At 39.8% G+C, this 21,915-nt stretch overlaps 1 protein-coding gene and 1 long non-coding RNA gene across 7 annotated transcripts in view; both read left to right on the top strand.

Annotated features, from left to right (window-relative positions):
- Window positions 1-21,915, top strand: part of LOC134804314 (uncharacterized) — a 538,216-nt gene that overhangs the window by 514,355 nt on the left and 1,946 nt on the right. The window lies entirely within an intron of this gene.
- LOC134804294 (aquaporin AQPAe.a) overlaps window positions 1-21,915 on the top strand; it is a 109,542-nt gene that overhangs the window by 85,681 nt on the left and 1,946 nt on the right. For all 5 annotated transcript variants that reach the window (XM_063777298.1, XM_063777299.1, XM_063777302.1 and 2 more), the window contains 4 exons: window positions 16,847-16,990; window positions 20,263-20,340; window positions 20,820-20,957; window positions 21,451-21,531. In XM_063777298.1, coding sequence (XP_063633368.1) covers window positions 16,847-16,990; window positions 20,263-20,340; window positions 20,820-20,957; window positions 21,451-21,531 — 441 coding nt within the window. The remainder of the gene's footprint in view (window positions 1-16,846; window positions 16,991-20,262; window positions 20,341-20,819; window positions 20,958-21,450; window positions 21,532-21,915) is intronic.

Here is a 21,915-nt window from a genome sequence, read left to right as displayed (position 1 = left end):
TGTTAAACACACAAAAATAAGATACAAATTTTAATAACCTCTCAAAAAAGTTAGAACGTCTATTGACTTAAATAGAAAATTTAGGTTCTGACTTTTATAGTTTTTATAGTTCGTTTCTATGTGACAAATTATTAAAGAGTTATTATAAGATCTAAAGTTTAACATTTGCTAATCATACGAGTACATAAATTACTGTCCTATCCATTTATAACGAGTAAGTATCGCGCTCTTAATACAAACACCAACACTCCTAACTGTACATCGGTGGACCTTATTACAAAAGGCGTAAGGTCCACCGATGTACAGTTAACAGTGTGGGCGATGGGTACCTTCACTTCACTCTCAAAAGTGAAGTTCACCAAAGGTCACACCACGAGACATCGTTACGTTATGTTATGTCCGCTAACGAATTACCATACACCTGCGAAGGCTGCAGGACAGGCGACATGCCGACTGCCAGCAACATTCGTTTGCATATGCCGGGTTAATTAACTACGAACATTTACATGTTAAATGGTCGCAAATTAATTGATAACTAGGTACATAATATATTTCTACTACTGTATTTACAGAAGGTTCATGTCAGCTAAAGAAACACGATGTATGGCAACAAATTTTAAATTATACTTACATCTGTAGATTAAATTTGGATTATGTAAAATAAAAACCAAACAACATGTCGACATTTTATCTCAAATCACACACATAAATCCGTACAGTAGCTATGTAGTTACCTACTTAATTAATAATTCATTAGTACTTATATATATATGCAGTTACATAATTTCACTCATTAAGCATTTAAACTTTAACGTACTTAATTCTTTTTATTATATCGATATATAACTTACCACCTGTAGAGTAACACAAACTTTAAAAACTGACAAAGTACTTGCCGATCCACGCACAATAGTGGGTTCGTTCGGTATCTTCAAGCGATAAGAAAAACAAGAGAGAGATTTTTTCTGGCACTTACATCTCGTTTTGAACACTTATAAATGGCCTATCTATCTGCACAAACATATTGCCAGGTGACAACCAAAACTTCATCATTTTCATCATTTCAGCCTATATACGTCCCACTGCTGGGCACAGGCCTCCACTCATGCGCGAGAGGGCCAACCACCAAACCAACCAAAACTTACTACTTAGTCAGTAAATTAAATTAGCAAAAAAATCAATATTGTTTAAACAATTTATTTTGGCACTATCGTAGGGTTCAATGCGTCTCTAAACTTGTGGTAGTAATTAGCGAGTGACGCCTGGTGATACTTAAAATAGTTTCTGAAGAAAGTGTGTGTTTATGCTGCATTATCTTAATTCAATTATTTATTTTTTCATATCTTTTGGCTCCCGTTTCATAACTTAGAACCTTAGAAGGGACGGTCATGTCATATCGACATGACGAAACTATTCTAATGTCCGTTTTTGCCTACGGAACCCTCAAAATGACCCATATTTGACTCTATTTTCAAGTTAAATGTTACAAACAGTTATATATTATGCAGCCGCTATGCACTCGTAACGGGAAACGTTATAAACATTATGAGAATAACGTTAATATCGATTCAAATCTGGAGTCGTAAAATTTTTATGAGTTTTTTTTTAATGAATTCATGGGATTGTCATGCATATGATGAGGCTGATTATCATTACAATCTTCTTAATGTTCCGATAATTCATCTAAATGCTCTCAGTTACAGAATTTGGTTAAAATTAACATTTTTGAACTTGCAGTTTTGTCTGTCGTACTAGCGAATATAACGCAAATAACCCAGTCACATCACACTTCTGAAAGTACGAAATTATGAAAGTAGTCAAGCTTAAGAACGGGGCCTTTTTTGGCGCCAGTAAAGGTACTGTATTAGTATTAGGTCTAAAGCAGCGGTCGGCAACAAGCGGCCCGCGAGCCCCCCTGGCTATTTTGTATGTAATATTGACAAATGACAATGTCTGATAAAGTCATAAATATTAACAAAGTGCGGCGCGCGTCATCTTCGTTAACTGCTATGTGGCCCTTGGCTGCTAAAAGGTTGCCCACCGCTGGTCTAAAGTAAGGTACGTATATGATCATATCGACGCTTATCATGAACAGTGGTACAACTAAAAATGAAATGCTATTGCATTTAATATTCTATCTTTTACAGGTAAGATTTAAAGTCGAATGGCATTTCATTTTGTTTTGTGTCACTATTCATGATAAGCAAATACGAGTACTATACTTAAGTGAATATTAGTATCAAATGTGCAAGCGCAATGCCTTTAGATAAGTGTCTCGAACGCTATTGGTCGGCCGGATTCAGGTCGCACATGTGAGTGCGATATACCGCGGCCCACCTGCACGCACTTCATTAAATATAATAACATTTATATCATACACGGTGTCCGTAAACTGAATTAACCTATACGACCTTCAAACCTCCAAAAACAGGCGTCCGTCTCCCATTTTAAAGGGACCACTTGCAACCCCTGTGGTGTCGCAGCTGTCAATTGGCGACGGTAGTTGCTTTTCATCAGGCGATTCGTCTGATCGATCCAAAACACTTTGGCGGCGTAGGCCGACAATGTTATATTATACTACAATTAATTGCCGGCGCGCCTCGCTAGCTAAGCGTGCGTAACATGTTGCTTCGCAGCCTATTAAATAAGAACTTTATTTTCTCGCACCAGTGAAAAAAAATTAAAATCTGCGAAAAATAGCAAAAAAATCCCTGAGTGAAATACTATTCTTATTCTGATGAATGAAAGTCAAGCTGTATTACAGCTTAATCATTTGATTAGCGGCCACGCCCGGGCCCGGGACCATTAGGCGTGTTATCTCGTCAGAGGACAATAGAATGTCAGCCGCAATTAGACGGCGCAATTAACACAAGCGACACGGTTGATGCCAACGGCAAAGGGCATTGAAAATAAATTGTATGATAGTGATTTAATTAACCCTTTGAAAGCCACAGATATAGAATACGGCGCGGCATCGTGTACCTTTTTACCCGACTACGGCAACGCAAAAGGAGGGTTATGATTTTGACCGGTATGTTTGTGGGTATGTATGTATGTATGTTCATCTGTTCCCTCATAACTTCTAAAGTACTCATTGAAATTTGACAAACGATATGTCATTCGAATCGTCTTAATCGTCCGCTGGTTATAGGCTATATGACGTCACAAAAAAATGAACACGGCGCCCTCTAGAGGTCATAAAGTCACGAACCAAAAAAATAAAAATAAGTAATGATGACGTGTTGTATATCATTTGAAAGAGCTCAATTAGCACATTTCAAATATATACATCGTCGTTGAGAATGCCAAATACGGTATGTGGGCGATTTTAATCAAATTAATTAATAGCTTATGTATTTTGTTGCTAGGTAACTATTTGTCAATCAAAAATCGTGCACATAACGGATTTGGCATTCTCAACGACGACATATTGTTAGCTTTTGCACCCGGCTTTGCTTGCATGCACCCGATAAAACATTAATTTATCTGGTACCTAGGTAATTCGAACTAAGAATCTACAATCGCTCTGGATTCTATCTATCCGCGTGTTACGCGACTACGGCGATACAAGAAGGATTTTTCAAAAGAAATTTGTTTGGCCGCTATATACATTGTGTTTTTTAATGACCTGCAATATTTTATAACGTGAATAGGTATAGAAGTCCAGATCAGCAAATTTTTTTACGAGATCAGGTTTGGTCCCATGGTAAAAGTTGCTTAGTAATCTTAGTATATTCACCTCGTTAAAATTCGCAGTGGTCAGGCGAAGCATACTGAAACGTACCTATGTGACGCACCGGACTCGGTCCAAAAGGCGACACTAAAAGGGTCAAGCGTAACCCGATGTACGTGGCGTGCTGTACGCGGTCCAAAGCCGGGCGCCTTCGGCACCCTCATACTAGAAAAGTCTGGCGTAGCCCAACGTACGAGGCCTGATGTACGCGTTCCAAAGCCGGGCGCCTACGGCGCCCTCATACTAAACGAGTCGGGCGTAGCCCGACGTACGAGGCTCGCTGTACGCGTTCCAAAGCCGGGCGCCTTCGGCGCCCTCATACTAAAAGAGTCGGCCGTAGCCCGACGTACGAAGCACGATGTACGCGTTCCAAAGCCGGGCGCCTTCGGCGCCCTCACACTAAAAGAGTCGGGCGTAGCCCGACGTACGAAGCACGATGTACGCGTTCCAAAGACGGGCGCCTTCGGCACCCTCATACTAAAAGAGTCGGGCGTAGCCCGACGTACGAAGCACGATGTATGCGTTACAAAGCCGGGCGCCTTCGGCGCCCTCATACTAAAAGAGTCGGGCGTTGCCCGACGTACGAAGCACGATGTACGCGTTCCAAAGCCGGGCGCCTTCGGCGCCCTCACACTAAAAGAGTCGGGCGTAGCCCGACGTACAAAGCACGATGTACGCGTTCCAAAGACGGGTGCCTTCGGCGCCCTCATACTAAAAGAGTCGGCCGTAGCCCGACGTACGAAGCACGATGTACGCGTTCCAAAGCCGGGCGCCTTCGGCGCCCTCACACTAAAAGAGTCGGGCGTAGCCCGACGTACGAAGCACGATGTACGCGTTCCAAAGACGGGCGCCTTCGGCACCCTCATACTAAAAGAGTCGGGCGTAGCCCGACGTACGAAGCACGATGTATGCGTTACAAAGCCGGGCGCCTTCGGCGCCCTCATACTAAAAGAGTCGGGCGTTGCCCGACGTACGAAGCACGATGTACGCGTTCCAAAGCCGGGCGCCTTCGGCGCCCTCACACTAAAAGAGTCGGGCGTAGCCCGACGTACAAAGCACGATGTACGCGTTCCAAAGACGGGTGCCTTCGGCGCCCTCATACTAAAAGAGTCGGGCGTAGCCCGACGTACGAGGCACGATGTACGCGTTCCAAAGCCGGGCGCCTTCGGCGCCCCCATACTAAAAGAGTCGGGTGTAGCCCAACGTACGAGGCCTGATGTACACGTTCCCAAGCCGGGCGCCTTCGGCGCCCTCATACTAAAAGAGTCGGGCGTAGCCCGACGTACGAGGCACGATGTTCGCCTTCCAAAGCCGGGCGCCGAAGGCGCCCTCATACTAAAAGAGTCGGGCGTAGCCCGACGTACGAGGCTCGCTGTACGCGTTCCAAAGCCAGGCGCCGAAGGCGCCTTCATGCCAAAGGTTGTCGGGCGTAGCCCGATATACGCGGCGCTCTGCGTGCATTTCTGTACTGAGGACGCCCTCGCAAAAGTAATATAAAGTTACTTCAAATATTATAGTAAGTAACGAAATCCTGACCCCAAAATTAATTAAATAAAATATAAGTTCAAAAACTAAAACCCGACGATGATAATTTCAGATAAGAATTCTATCTTGTTTCATACTTTTTAGAGCGCGATTTGCAGTAGTCGGGTTTTAGTTTTTGAACTTATATTTTATCGGAATACAGGTTGATTGTCGGCCTTCTTTCTGATTCTGTCCGATTGTAGCCACGAACGCGAGTGTGGAGTCGATTTCGCATATCAGCGAACTAGACTCCACATTCGCGTTCGCGGCTACGCGCCGCGATTCGCGCACGAGTGTGGAGCGGGCTTAAAACATGGAGCTGGGAACAGTGGGGACGTCTAACTCACATGCGATACGCGTGTTTTTTTACAAATACGGGTGTATTTACTCAACACGGAAATTACAATAACCACGGTATTTTTTATTATGTTTTAAAGAATTTAATGTATTAAAGAAACTAATAAATTTCAATTCACTATTTGAATGTTTATAATATGGCTGTTTTAAATTAAAAACTAATAAAAGATAAATTTCCAATTTGTATGTAATAGTAGTAAACCCAAATTTATTATTGTTTATTTATGTGTTATTTACTTATTTATTTACACGTCAAGACGAGTATAATATGTATGTTTTGTTTTGTTTGGTTTGATTTATCATAATATAACAAAGAACACAGTTTTTGGTGTTATAAAATTCATTCAAATCATTACATTTTAAATATGTTAAAAATAAAACATAATATAAGTAATTATAAAGGAAATCCTGTGCCTCCTTACATTGAAACATCGTGATTAATAGACATCCATATATAACTTTACTATCAAAAACATTTAATAACACTAATTAAAGATCTTGTAACATTCAAAATAAATGGTCATCTCATTAAAACAGTACATCTCAGTAAACACAGATTAAATAACCGGCAGAGTCGGATCGTGAATGAAACAGTACATGAAATAGATTGATACGTCCGGTGGAGAAGGCATTTCCATTTCCATGTGTGATACGGTTGCGCTGGGCGCGAGGCATAAGAGACTAGCGGGCGGAAAAACTAATTTACTTTACATTTAAATGCCGAAATGATTTATACATATTTAGCTTTTAAGATTTTTATTATTGTATGTATGTTAGTCTGTAATACATACCTTACGAGTCTGGATAAGGTATTTTGTGCAGTTGCGCTGGGCGCGAGCGAAATACCTAAATCAAATTTAATTTAACCCTATAAAAATTTTACATCCCTTTCTACTCATTCGATTTCGAAAAGTAATTCTTATTGTAGAGTTGCCTTTTTGTTTAAGTATGAGGGCAAGTTATGGACTTAATGGTTAATAGAAGTAAATAAAAGATATAGGTACTTAATTTTATAAAATTCGAATGTGATAAATGGATTGTCCGTACTTACCTAAAATAGATTGATACGTCCGGTGGAGAATTTCCATATGCATGTGTGATACGATTGCGCAGAGCGTAGGTCACAAGAGACTAGCGGATAAAAAAACTAAATCCCTACATTGTATAGATGACATTTTTCAGCTGACCGCTTAGGAGTATGAGCTCTCATAATCCTTAACGGTCAGCTTTAAAATTTTTTAACTATAATTCCGCTGTCGCTGTCGAAATAGCAATAACAATGCCTGCAATATACGATTAATATGAATATAAATAAATATTTTGGGGATGATATGATTTTTTTTGGCTTTTCATTAAAGTGTCCATGTAATTCCTATTGGTCCCCATCCCGCGATTCATTGAATGATTTATTTATATGAAAACACCTATTCCCATCTATACCATTCATCGGCCGATCGACGAAGCAAGACCATTGTAAGCTATACGACGCTGCGCACAGCGAATACAATCCTTTCCCGCTGCCGCTCATAACTCGCGTCGTTGGGTTAGGGATTGTAGGCGCCCTTGATCGCGACTGAGCCATTAGTATTACGTGAATTATACGCGCGGTTCGACGAACCGGGAGCGAGGTGTGTCGAGAAATGCCACGGTGACCGTGCGCCGCGCCGTGTGTGCTGTCACCGGGGGGCCTATTCGACTCGTGACCACTATATGACTTTATTGTAACAGGCCCCCGACGAGGTTGTGTGTGGATGTTCTCCTCCTCAGGTCGCAATTCTCAACCGATTCTCGGGAAATTTTGTGAGCAGGTTCGATGCGATGAATATATAGTTTTTTTTTGTCGATTCAGTTTTTGGAATTTTTTCAAAATGTCGGAGCCATGGGGGTTCGTAAGCCGCTACAAACAAAGCCGCTAATTAATATTATTTTATGATTGGCAATAAAAGGGCGTCTTGAGAACTCAAAAAAATTAGTTATAATTAGGTAATAATGAACAATGAGGACGAAGATCGTAGGGACCTACTTAATATTAATTGCAATAAAATTAATGTATGATTCGATCTAATCAGTTATTAAGACCCAATGCATATAAAATCATTCTAATCTCATTCATTCTTACAATTTCGAAATATGTAGGTACCTGTAAGTAAATAGGTACTTTAGTTCCTACATAATTATGTATTGATAGTATGTGCACGTTCACTTATGCGTCAATTGCGTTAAAGTAACCTAGTTTATTGACTTTATAATATTTGATTGGTACATAAGTGCATTTTACCACAGCTTTTATTTTTTATCGGATATATTGTCCTTGTTAGATTAGAACGCGAAAGTTTAACTGTAGTTATAATACTATCATGAGTTTGAACTTTATTTCAAAGGCAAAGGGTTCCATTTTATTTATTACTAAAGCCCTTTCTGTTTGGATTTGTAGCATATAAATAAGTAGTGTACAAACCTTATTTATTGTCAAACCATATAGGTCCAGTGTGAAAGAGCTCTCAGTCCAGAGGTTCACAACCCTTTTTGGTTTATTGCGGTCATATATTTAAAAATAATAAAATAAAGTTTTTTATTTTATTTTGTAAGTCAATCTGATTCTGACATAGAATCATATACATACTTATTTTATTATAATGTACCTACTACAGCAATATGACTTTAATTTAATGGCATCTAATGGATTTCCCTCTTCCGCGTATCAGACATAAATAACGAATAACCAACAGGAAACGGCCCTTAAATTAGTGATGTGATAGCTGAGGTAACCGTTATGAAATATATGTTTATGAGGCATATAACGTTAATAGCACCGGCGTTTATCGATACGTACTCGATGCTGTCATAGTACTTTTATGCCTGTTTCACACTCGGCGCATTGAAGATATTTTAGTATCAATAACTTACAAATTATTTACGTTAATCGAAAAGCAGCTATGTGCAAGATGTTATTATGTAAATGAGCTCTATTTAAGTACCTTGTCGCTTTGATTTTCACCACAGTCTCATTTTCCCTACTATTAGCAACTATATAGGTACGTACTTAAACAGTTGTTTGGTAGAAATTTAATTACTATGTCACTTACGTAGTCGTTCGCGTTGTGCCACTCTTATACTAAGAAATACTAGAAAAATCGGAGTTACTAGGATTCGATCAGTTTCCTGCGGATGTTTTAAATTAACATTATATCTTCGTAGTGTGATTCGTACAACACACACGATACTTATTTCCAGTTTTCGCCCGCGGGTCATGCGGTGACCCCCGCCGTTCTGCCAAGGCCCACCGCTCTGATTCATAACTATTATAAAACCAATATTTAATATTAATTGCTAATTTATACTCCAAATGTTGTCAATGCCACGGCCGCAGTACTGTTAATCACTGGTGACCCATAAAATCGGTTTGAATATATTGTGTAGGTCGTATTACTGTATCGTGGGAACTTTAGATAGCACACTAAGCACACATTCGCGCAATTTTTCCAATTCGGATTAGATACTACCAAAAAAGGACTGGCCGGCCTAGAATCGTAAATCATGCTATCATTAGTATTATTACAGTAACGTCAACGATGCATTTGTAATGTTTTATGGTGTTGGTGATGACTAAAGTACTTTAAGTCCAAATAAATGTTATAGAATAATCGTACACAAATCGACCTAGTCCCACAGTAATCTCAATAAGGCTTGCATTTCGAAGGTAATATTTTTGTTAAATTAAGAAAATTATTTCAAAAAATTTTGATAGCGTGCTTTTTGGGGAATCTTGTACTTTGCCAATCGAATGATTTCTGTAATCTCGTGCTTGTACTTATTTTACTACATTAAATGTGTCGTTACTGTTTTTAAATGTAATTTCCGAAATACTAAAATAACATTTCGATTAACCAATCATCCTGTAATTATACCAATTTCGTACTAAAATGGCAGATCAGTTGGACAAATGGCACAGTACAAAAACAAGGTTTAAGCTAAAAATCTGTAAATCATATTGATCGTTTTGACTTTTATGGCAAGGACATATTTGATTTAGGTTTTGATTGTCTTCTTGGGTTTAGGCTATCTGTCAGTCAGTCACGCCATTTTTAATCTGAAGATAAACTATCAAACAAGCATTCACCGAGTTTTCCGTTACATTTGAATGGCATGGAGAGATCACTGTCATTCTTAGTATGTATCCGTCGAAGGTGCGTTCGAAAGTAGCTCAAACTTGTTTCTTATTACATGGTAACAAGATATATATTTGAATGCGTTTTTAAATAGTGATACAGTGGATGTTCTAAGATGTTGACAGTGATTTTGACGGCGGGTCGCGGGGTTAATCGCCGGGGGTTCAATTTCGCCTGACATTACGAGTGCTTGTGGTTTTTAGCGTTTTGTAATGTTGCTGATTCGCTCCGGTCTCACCAGACACCACCAGACACTAGTACCTATAGGTGATATTACGTGCAAGTGGTATGTCTCCCGTCTGAGAACCTTTTAATGTGAGAAAATGTCGTGAAAAAACTTACACATGAATCTATTTTATTTACTCCTGAGCCTATTATAAACCTGTTATATCTATTTTACTTGAATATATCATTACATACCGAAAATATTAAAATGAGTATTATTTTTTACTAATTGGGGCACGACAGAAAAATGGTTTACTACCCCCGCTCTAGCGTTCACAGGTCGTCTAGTTATAAACGTACATTTATTATTATAAAATTAGATCGTTATAATTTTTTTTCGTATTCTTTGCCTTTAGTTTGTAGAACATCGGTCCAAAGGTCGTCACATTTTTATAGGTACCCATCATGAACAAGGTAATCTGGCATTTGAAGAGTCACGCGTCTGCCGTTATGATTGAATTCGCGATACTAATAGAACCTGCAAGTAATATAGGTAGGTATTATAAATTATAATCATTTACTTTTCATGTACCTAATTATACGCCATTTTAATAGTAAAACAGTAGCACGTGTACATAACAGTCGTAGTGAATGGAATTACGCCATATGTATCTGACCCTTCCACTGACTTTTTCAAATAGAGATATATAAGGCGTCCAAAGTATATGCCACAGTCTAATTGTTCTATATATAGAGACATACCTATCTCTTTTTGTTAAACGAATATCTAGACATAAAACATATAAAAACGCAAAAATGCGTTTTCCCAGAGATTGTCACCTTGGCTACGCCGCCTGATCCGCTTCTTTTGATGCTGCCTGTCATATACAAGTCTCCACAAGTCCACACTGCTAATTGACAATAACCCTTATTGCCAACACATAAGGTCTATCAACGGTCGGTCAACAATGTTGCTGCTAATACAATTACAATTATGCCTACGAGAGATTTAATTGAGATTTATAATATAACTTATAAGCCTAACATCGTGTAAATTGATAAAATCTGCTGTAACCCATAAATTGCACGGTAAGGTGCTGTGAGAGGATCCAACTAAATAACTTTACGTTACTGATCAATCGAAGGTCTAGAACGTACTAATTATGTTGCAGACGCGTTCAGTACCATACGAGTATGTTTGAGTTAACACAGGGTTAATCCATAAAGGGCACCGCAGTAGCACAAGCAAGCTGTTAAGGGCTGCATAGCAGATGTCTTGGACTCTTCAAGCTACATATTACAAATTGCTGTACTTACCTATATAAATCTAAATCTAAATCTTTAGTGCACGAGAACTCCTTTAAGTATATCAACATGTAATCAAAAATAGATACCGTAAAACGGGGTGAGTAGGTTTCGCGGGGAGCTCCCCGCGAAACCTAAATGGGTTATGAATGGGGAGAGAAGGATTGAGAGGGGGGTGAGGTGGGTTTTTAAGGCTACTGCTACAAAAATAATGTATTCCAATACAAAATGGAGCTATAGTCATAATAAAAAAAAATCGATCCAACAATCTTCCAAAATCATCTTTGTATGAAAAACCCTCTCACCCCAAATACGAGGCACTACGGGGTGAGGTGGGTTTTCTTCTTCATCGTCAAAGTTATGAAAAGGAACTAACCAAAATAAAATATAAACTAAAATACAAACGTCCGAACCACTTATTATATACCTACATCATTCAGTTTTCACATGTAAAAATAAAATTTTATCAAGGTTTGAAAGTCAAATTTCACCCAACTCACCCCATTTTACGGTAGCTAAACTTGTTTTTGGGAATCAAGAGGCCTTAAATATATTATTTACAGTAGTGATTCCTTTGTAAGCTCTCTGGAAACCGAGTAGTTTAATTTCCCTCTATTTACTAAACAAATTCTGCTTTGGGTTTGATACACAAACGCAAACATTTGTATCAACAACATGCACAGTAAAAAAATCTATATCAACATTAAGGGCCACTTGCACCATTCACTAACCCGGGGTTAACCGTTCAAACCTGGAGTTACCATGGTTACTATTACAATTTGACACTGGGTTAACAATTTAACCGGTTGACCCCGGGTTATTGAGATGGGGCAAGTGGCCCTAAGATGTATTGGGATAACTTCGAAAGCGAGTTAATTTTGGAAATGGCCCCTTTATCGAAGTTATCCCAGTGATGTCGTCCCATGCATCTTACACTGCGAGTGATGTCAAAATGAAATCCAAATGAGATGAAATCAAAATCGAATGCAGCATATAGTGTCTTCTGCATTTCTGCATTCTGCATTATTGACCGAAGCGAAGCGAAGGTCTACGTTTTGACTCGGGCATTTTGCTTTGTCCGGATGTTCTCCTCTACAGGTCGCAATTCTTAACCGATTCTCGTGAAATTTTGTGACCAAATTTTATGACTAAATAATTTTTTTTTGTCAATCCGGTTTTTGGAAATTTTTAAAAATGGCGGAGTCGTGATACCTGGCGCCTAAACAAATAGTCGTATCGATATCATAAGAGTTTTTTCTTTTTGAGACATGTTTACAGAGTTAATAGCAAAAAATGCAGAAAAAAATTATCGCTGGTTTAGGCGGTATTTAGATATTTAGTTTTGTATTTCCGGATGTTCTCCTCTACAGGTCGCAATTCTTAACCGATTCTCATGAAATTATGTGACCAGATTCTATGACTAAATAATTTTTTTTTGTCAATCCGGTTTTTGGAAATTTTTAAAAATGGGGGGGTCGTGATACCTCTCGCCTAAACAAATAGTTGTATCGATATCATAAGAGTTTTTTCTTTTTGATATATGTTTATAGATTAAATGGCCAAAAATTCAGGAAATTTGTATCGCTGGTTTCGGCGGTATTTAGATATTTAGTTTTTACTTGAGAATGAGTAGCTAAATTTCGTCAGCTTTAGTAAGAACTATCATGGCGCATTTAGCAAACGTTCGCTTTTTTGTTTGCATAGGGAGGTCCCTGGTTCCATCCCCAGTAATTGTATGCTGCTTCATAACTTTTTGTATTTTTTTATACTTACATTTCGTATCAATTGTTGTTTTTTATTTTGAAAAAATGAAAAAAATCGTATTTTTTATTTATCAAGCGCGGGCTAAGCGTATTCGTTTATTTTTTGCAAGAGATGATGGCTTTTTGCGCTTTAAAGAAAATTTGATTCTTGAATATACGGCGCCATACCTTTGGCCTATGCTCGTCTAGATGGTGACACCATTTTATATTTAACAATTTTTACTCATATCAGTAAAAGAACATGGGACAAAATCATATGGCGTTCTAAAAATAAAAATACCTTTTAGCCATACATATATACATTTATTGATATTTTTTTTTTCATTTTCATTTTAATCCTGTATCGAAAGATGGCAGTAAATTTACTGTGACTACAAAATTTAGTATGACAATAACCCTCTACTACATATAGGGACCGTCCGCGTTGGAGGGTCTGTCATCTTGTGGCCTGAATCGGAAACATGTACATTGCCAAAACAAGTTCTACCATCTACCGTTCTTGTAGGTACGTTTCCTTATGCATAGTAGGTTCTGTCACAGAATAAATAATAGTACTAAGTACAGAAGACTCACTCTCTAACAAAACGCGTCTGTTACGATCAGCACAGATATGGCCGCTAGGTGGCGACAGCGCCACGCGCGGCTTATGGCAAACCCCAAAATTGGGGCCGAACGGATGTACTTTTAGCTACCTGTAGCAAAGCGACGAAATCGCGGAGTGAGACACGCCTGGTTCTGTCATCTTGTGGGCTACATCGGAAGCATAAACGTCACATTTACGCCTCACGCCAAAAATCTGACGGCTCCTATGCTACCCCCTATAGTTAACGCACGCCCCCTATAGGGACCGTGCGCGTTGGAGGGCCTGCCATCTTGTGGCCTGAATCGGAAACATATGTGCACATGTACATTGCCAAAGCAAGTGCTACCATCTACCATTCTCGTAAGTACGTTTCCTTGTGCATAGTAGGTTCTGCCATCTCGTGGGCTACATCGGAATCATAAACTACACATCTACGCTTCGCGCCAAAGATCTGACGGCTCCTGTGCTGCCCCCTATAGTTCATGCACGTGCCCTATACACTCTATTCTCTTTAGATTAGATATTTAAATTCTTACTCGAGAATAAGTAACCAAATTTCGCCAGCTCATCTAAATGCTATCATAGCGCAGTTGGAAAGACGCCTACAAACAAGGATATGGGATAGGTACCCGGTTCGATCCCCAGTAAATGCAACTTTTTTTATTTATTTTTTGCACTTAAACATCGTATTGCTGATTGATCAAGCGAGCGCGAAGCGCGAGGTAAGCGTATTAGTTTGAACATTTTTTTAGCGGTTTAAGTTCAAGGGCATGTCTGTTCCAGGAGTCAATTTCCACTTACGTTCTAGCATGGGCGGTCACCATCCATAAATCGCAGGGGTTAACATTGCCTAGGGTAGTGGTCGACCTTGGGCTCAGGGAACTAGCTGTAGGTTGCTCGTACGTTGCGCTTTCCCGGGCTCAAAGTCCAACTAACATTATCATAGAGCCTTTTAATTTGGATCGCCTCGCTAAAATGGCCCATAATTTCCGCAAATCATTTTTTCTTCGAGGCAATTACTCCGTTCTCATTTTTTCCCAGTGGAATTTCTTCGCTTTATTTTATTTTTCGTGGACATTTTTTCATAAACTAAATTTTCCCTTTCTCAATTTATTCCCTTTTTTTTTTAATCCCAGTAGTTAAAATAACCAGTAGGTTTTTGTTTCACTAACTAAATATTCTCTATCTCCATATTTTCTCTTTTTTTAAATGCTAGTGGTAAAAATAACCAGGTTTTTTTCAAATAGGTAGGCTAGGGTTTTTTTTTTAAATGACCCTAAAAACGAAACTGCTCCCAGAGATAGGTAGGTTAGGGTTATTTTTTTTGATGACCCTAAAAACGAAACTGCTCCCAGCGATAGGTAGGTTAGGGTTATTTTTTTTGATGACCCTAAAAACGAAACTGCTCCCAGAGATAGGTAGGTTAGGGTTATTTTTTTTTTTGATGACCCTTAAAACGAATCTGCTCCCAGAGATAGGTAGGTTAGAGTTATTGGCTGACAGCGTTTGGTTTTTTACTTGTATTTTTTTAGATTATGTTTTATTTTTAGTGTTTTTAATATTTGTTGTATGTGAAATACCTACAAGTAACAAATATAATTACTACACTATTAACATACAGTAACAAGAAAATATTATCCTAGATATTTAAAAGAACGAAAATTATAAGGAAAATATTAATTTAAAAATATTAAAAATAGGCGATTGCGGAAAAAAACCATTGGGAAAATATGGGAACGGAGTAATTGCTACCGAGAATGAATGATTTCGGGAAATTATGGGCAACGCAAAATATGAGAACGGAGTAATTGCCTCGAAGAAAAAATGATTTCGGAAATTATGGGCCACACTCGCGCACGAAGCTTCTTAGTTGCAGTTTACAGGCTAATTCAAAGGTAATGTTGGTTTCCTAACATAAGTAGAGTTAGACCAAGAAAAGTCTGCAGAGATTTTGACACTGGCACAAATAACATTGGCACTGCGTGTGCTGTCAAAAACTCTGCAGACTTTTCTTGGTCTAACTCTATCCACTTTTCTATACAATTAGTATGGCGACGTGGATACTTAAGGGGCATCGACCGTACACTGACATCGGGATGATATTTTTATCATGTTATTTAGTAGTCATCGTGCGTCTCGCTTGCGCCAATACATGTACGGACAAGAACGAGTGAAATGCACGATAACTAAATGACATCAGTTAGATGTCTTTCTGATATCAGTGTAAGTTTGAATTGGCCTGTTAGCCAAAAACTGTTTCGTATGTTATGTTATGTTCTACTCTACAGGTCGCATATCTAAACCAATTCCCGAATTTTGTAAGCAATTGATAGTTAAGTTTTTATGGTCAAATTAGATTCTCTAAATTCTTCAAAACAACGGAACCATACATTTATTCAGTTTTAAGCTCTGCTCGCGAGGTCTACAGCTCACAGCACTAGTATTAATTTTCATCACACTCGCTCAGTAAATGTGGAATTGCACGCCGGTTTAGCGGGAGTTATAGAAAAAGCGTTCTCCCTAGGGAGTTATGAAGTTTCTAGTGCCATAATTAACAGTTTTTTGTCTTTATACTTAATTTTTGTATCGCAAGTGTGATGAAAAACATTGTGTGTAACTCGGGGCGTAATAATATTGCAAACGAGAGTAAGTTAAATCGCTCCGGCAAGCCGTCGCGATTTAACTTACTCTCGTTTGCAATATTCAACTTACGCCCCATGTTGCACAATGTACTATTTATTACCTAACCACGAAAAAATACGGCATTTCAAATGCTTATTGTATGCGAGAGTTATTTTTGAATCCTTGCCATTTGTTACCTACTATACATTTTCTGTTATAGTTCGTAGTTTTGTAACAGAGCCCGGCGGCTAATCCTATTGTCTATTGTTAAGTAAAACCGCACGTGCTACTTACCTGCAAAAAAGGGTCATACTCATTCTATTTGGCACCTGAGCGCGGGCTAGTCCAACGCTCAAAAAACCAGTGTAGGTGCGCTCTCCGATAACGCGCCTTTGTTACGCATCTCGATGCGACATTTTAGACTGGTTCTGTAGTGTTCGACTCGCCGGCACTCAGTAACCGAATTACGCAGGTTTTTATGCAGGTGGTTGTGGCACGTGGCACGAGCGGTTTTACTTAACAATAGACAATAGGATTAGCTCGGGCTCAGTTACAAAACTACGAACTATACCGGAACGGGTAATATTAAAAAGATACTTTACCTGTATGTTTGTTTTGTTCACAGACGATCGGGCACGTGTCCGGCGGGCACATCAACCCCGCGGTGACCTTGGGGCTGCTTGCGGCCGGCGAGGTCAAGGTCATCAAGGCGCTGTTCTACATCGTGGTGCAGTGCCTGGGCGCCGTGGCCGGCGCTGCCTTCATCAGGGTGAGTCGAGTATTCCGTCAAACTCTGTCGAGTCCAATGTCCTTAACTACTAATTTAGGGTGGTATTCCACCTGTCCCATGTGTATTGTCTCACATTTTGCTTAATGAGAGAGCGAGAAGCTATGACATTTTACCAAGATATTGGACAGATGGAATACCAACCTTAATGGCTCCTCTACACGATGCGCCAACGTCGGCCAATCCAAGGGACGCAGCTATGCGGTAGAATGAGATAGCAATATCACTTGCTCCCTCTAACGCATAAATGCGTCCCTTGGATTGGCCGACGTTGGCGCATCGTGTAGAGGAGCCATAACGCAACGAGTGGACATAGGTAGTTGGCCAAGCAAATGCGAGGGCTTTTGTTATCATGTCAGAAAAAACAACAGAGGGCTAAATTGAGTAGCATCGCGGTATGAAAGTTTATACCGCGTTGTTTTCCTATCCCACTCAACAGCAAGATAGAGTCGGACCAAGAAAAGTCTGCAGCGGATTTGATAGCCCACGCAGTGCACGTGTCATTTATACGTTACATTTGATGGACTGACTCTAGCAGAAAACTGTAGCATGACTTAGCGCCACTTGCACCAACCCACTAACCTGGGGTTAACCAGTTAAACCGTTAACCCAGTGTCTATTTGTACTGGTAACTATAGTAACCAGGTTTAACCGGTTAACCCCGGGTTAATGGGATGGTGCAACTGGGCCTTAAGGGTTAAGGGTAGCAAAGCGGGCAAATTGCTAGAGTCTGTGCGGAAAGAGAAGAGTCGTGGAATGTATTGGACCCCATACATTCCACGACTCTTCTCTTTCCGCACAGACTCTAGTTTGACCGAGAGACCGTGAACACAGGCTCTGCGATGAATTTTCCTATCCGATATCGGGTTTTAGAAGACCCTTGGAGAAAGACATCAGCTATTATCGTAGGTAACGGCCTTCTAGAGATGCCTGTAGGTATTTAAAGTACAAATTATAAGCTGTTACATAGTGTTCATGGCATCAAGTCATTTTATTTTTGCATTGATACTTTCTTTTGAACAATAAACATACTTATACGTGACTCCTCTCTAAACAATTTACCATTTTAGAACATTCCTGAGAAGGAACTCTACTCGAGATATCGGTTAATGTCCAAAGAGTATAGAGACACCTTGTACACGTATATTAATGAATAAATATAAAAGATACTTTATACATTTTACTTTGTTTTGGGCGTCAATTTCTAATATCGGTTCGCGGTGAAAACGCTATGTAGGTACCTAGCCTAGTACCCAGACCTACACACTCCTACCATCAACATTAAAACTGATTCCCTTTCGCATACACATGTGTCGTTTGCCCTGACACTGGCATAAAGGTAGTACCGTGGTACATAAAGGAATCGTAACGGCCTTCGCGAGATGCGTCTTGTTAACGGTGACAGCTCAAAGGCGTTATTAAGTGATCTTATTGAGAACATGCACACACCTGACAGTTTTGAGAAACGATTAACGTGCAGTTTAGGAGGAAAAGGTGTTCAGTGTTAATCAGCGATTGAACTAATTTTTTTTTTGTAAAAGATAATCGTAATGGACTTTTTTAACCTTTTAACCGCTTAGAATTTTTCATTGAGGTTGCTCGTATCGCCGTCGGTACGAAGTTACACGAAGTTTTGGCTTATTTATCAGACTACGGCGAAATGAGCTGCATATTGTATGTCTTATAATATCAGGCTACGGCGGTTAAAAGGTTAAGTAACCCTCGGTCTAGCTGCATAGGCTTTCAAGGTGTGCCCAACACACTAAGGGCTCGTGCCGGTGCCGGGCCGTAGACGGTGCAGCAAATTTAAAACATGTGGGCGCGAAGAGTTAACTTTCTTTAGAATTTTTAATTTCGCGCCTTGCTTGTACTACTGAAAAAGTGGGTGTGTTAGTGTATATTAAATATAGTGAACAAAATAAATGACCTCGGTTGTCAGTTTCGTTTGCAGATAGCATTATCGTCGTTGATAGAGTCAGACCAAGATAACTCTGCAGGGACTTTGATAGCATAGACTGTGCAAGTGTTATTTTAAACGTCAAAGTTCTATGAAATTATGACTAACTCTAGCTTTACTGTACTTACGCGTGAGCAGGGGGATGTCACTACGCAGTTTAGGTACATTTGGCCGGCGGGCCGCTCGGGGCGGCAGGCGTATGGCAGTGGGCTGCCGCTCGACCGCACGATAGTCGTGTCACGTGGCGCTCGCGCAAAGAAGATTCACGGTTCGTGCGCGGTTATAAGATTCAATTTTGTTGCAGGCGGCGAGTATAGGTATAATTTTATACCTAAATCTGACTTTTGTGAAGGAGTGAATTTTCTGTATGGTAGTACTATTATTAGTTATTCTGTGGCGTGAGTCACCGCTAGACAATATTAGCTAGGCCATGTTTTCGCAGAGTCTCGTAAAACTGAGTCGGGTTATTCTGCTCGTAATTTAGACACAAGTACTTAGCTCGAGTAACTGATCAACTCTAAATACTGTATGTTACCATATAAAGATATGTCGAAGTTACATAATTTTTTCCTTGGTGTTTAACTTAACTTGGCAGGAAACGGCGCAGGATCGGGAAAAGTGGTGTGCTCTCGTTTCGGAGGCCAAGACCGTCTTGGAGTCGCTGAGCCATATTAGTTAGTTAGTTAGTTGTTTAACTTAACAAGTAATTAAATTAATGTACGAAGCTGCAGATCCCTTTTCAACAGGAACGTTGCAAATCTTCAATGCGGCTCGCTCACCTTCGGAATTACACGACCGATCGATCAATTAGCAATCAATAATATTTGCGAGTGACCTTAAAGATATAGTTCGAGACTGCACGGCTTTCCCGCGTGTGGACACGTGTAACAGGCGGTTCACACATACACCTCGACCTACCGATGTATATTTTATATACGGACTTTACTCCGTTTTTGAATTTGAATCAATCAATCGTTCCGGCCTGAGTTTATTGAAAGTCTATGTGACCCAGACCAAAGATTCGATAAGAGTTCTAGGCGCTATGGGCACGAGGGCCCAGAACGTCGCCTTCAAGGACAACTGAAATTAAATGAAGTTATAGCCAGTCAAACACCTTTGTTAGTAGAAAAAGGCGCGAAATTGAAATCTTCTGTGTTACAATAACCTTTCTCGCATATTTATTAAAATTTGCCGCTATTTTCTAGTGACGGAAATGGCTTAACAGACTATATAACTAAATACAATAGGTCTTACCATAGACGAATTAATATACAAGTATGAATGTTTTTTTTAACAGTTGGCCGTCCCTGACATTGAAGTGAAGTCTCCTGGATTCGGCATGACGCTACCCGGGAAAAACATCACCGATGGACAGGTAAGTTACGTAGATAATTACCTTATATTTTTATTTATTTACTTCCTATAAAACTAACCTACTAACTAAACTAGCCTTAGGTCCAAATTTCATCCTGACGACTGTACGGCTACCACTAGTTTTACACTAACATATTCGCTAGCGTGTGCGTAACTTACTATCTATGCATCTGTTTGAAACTTCGTCGGTAAACTGTCCACCTCCACCTTCTTAGTTTTCACACTAAATTGCAACACCTTTCGCAACCCTTAGTGGGATATTTTCGAAGATGGTAATATTATATGTACTTTTATTTATTTATTACTATTTATTTAAACTTTATTGCACATTAAAAATAAGTACAAATGGCGGACTTAGTGCCTTTTGTAGATTATAAACATAATTATAAACTATTTGAGTTCCACGTATGTTATGTATCATCAAAATCCGTTATCGCGTGACGGATGAATAACCATCCGACCTTATTTTCTGTTCCACAGGCAGTGCTCATTGAGGCCCTGATCACCTTCGTGCTTGTGCTGGTGGTCAACGGCGTGTGCGACAGCCGCCGCAATGACGTCAAAGGCTCGGCGCCTCTGGCCATCGGACTCAGTATCACCGCCTGCCACGCTGCCTGCGTAAGTGCTCTAAAGACTGATTGATTAGTCTTCTTCTTCCTTGCGTAATCCCGGCGTTTTGCGTTTGCCATGGCTCATGGGAGCCTGGGGTCCGCATGACAACTAATACCATGATTTGACGTAGGCACAAATTTTTACGAAAGCGACTGCCATCTGACCTTTCAACCCAGAGGGGAAACTATTAGGCCTTATTGGGATTAGTCCGGTTTCCTCACGATGTTTTCCTTCACCGAAAAGCAACTGGTTAATATCAAATGATATTTCCTACATAAGTTCCGAAAAGTCATTGGTACGAGCGGGGGTTTAAACCCGCGACCTCCGGATTGAAAGTCCGTGGCTCTTACATCGCTCTTATTGATTAGTGCCCAAACTTATATCTCGTGCGTCCAATGATGATCCCTATAATAGTTCATTTTTATAGCAACTGCTAATTAAATAGAGATGACTGTAAATTGTACATTCTTTGTATATAAATTGTGTATATTTTGTACAGATCCCGTTCACTGGCTCCAGCATGAACCCGGCGCGCTCTTTCGGGCCCGCTCTCGTCATGGGCTACTGGGCTAGCCACTGGGTAAGTAACCATCGATATAACAAAATGCCTTCTTACCTTGTGCGTAGACAGCCGTCCAATTGGCGGCTGGATAGCGACCAGTGATCGATTTTTTTTTCTCTACACGCGCGAGTCTTGTGCATATAGACGAGATGTATGTTGATAATAGTTGATTTCTGACGTTTTCTGACTTTCCACAGTGCAGGGGGCCGATTTTTGAAATTCGACCGCTTGATTTCGTGTATTTCGTTCAATAATATCTTCACTACTAGGCATTTAAATTCTACTAATAGAATTGAAAACGAGTGGTCAATACTACTAGATTCCCAATTTCTATGGCACGTATTTAAAAAAATAGTATTTCGCCGTTTTCCACCGATTTTCGAGTGACGAAATCGAACGATC

The sequence above is a fragment of the Cydia splendana genome, chromosome Z (assembly GCF_910591565.1).
Source record: "Cydia splendana chromosome Z, ilCydSple1.2, whole genome shotgun sequence".
In the NCBI taxonomy this organism is placed as follows: domain Eukaryota; kingdom Metazoa; phylum Arthropoda; class Insecta; order Lepidoptera; family Tortricidae; genus Cydia; species Cydia splendana.
Note: the sequence above shows the minus strand (reverse complement) of the source record. Positions and strands in the feature narration are given on the sequence as shown.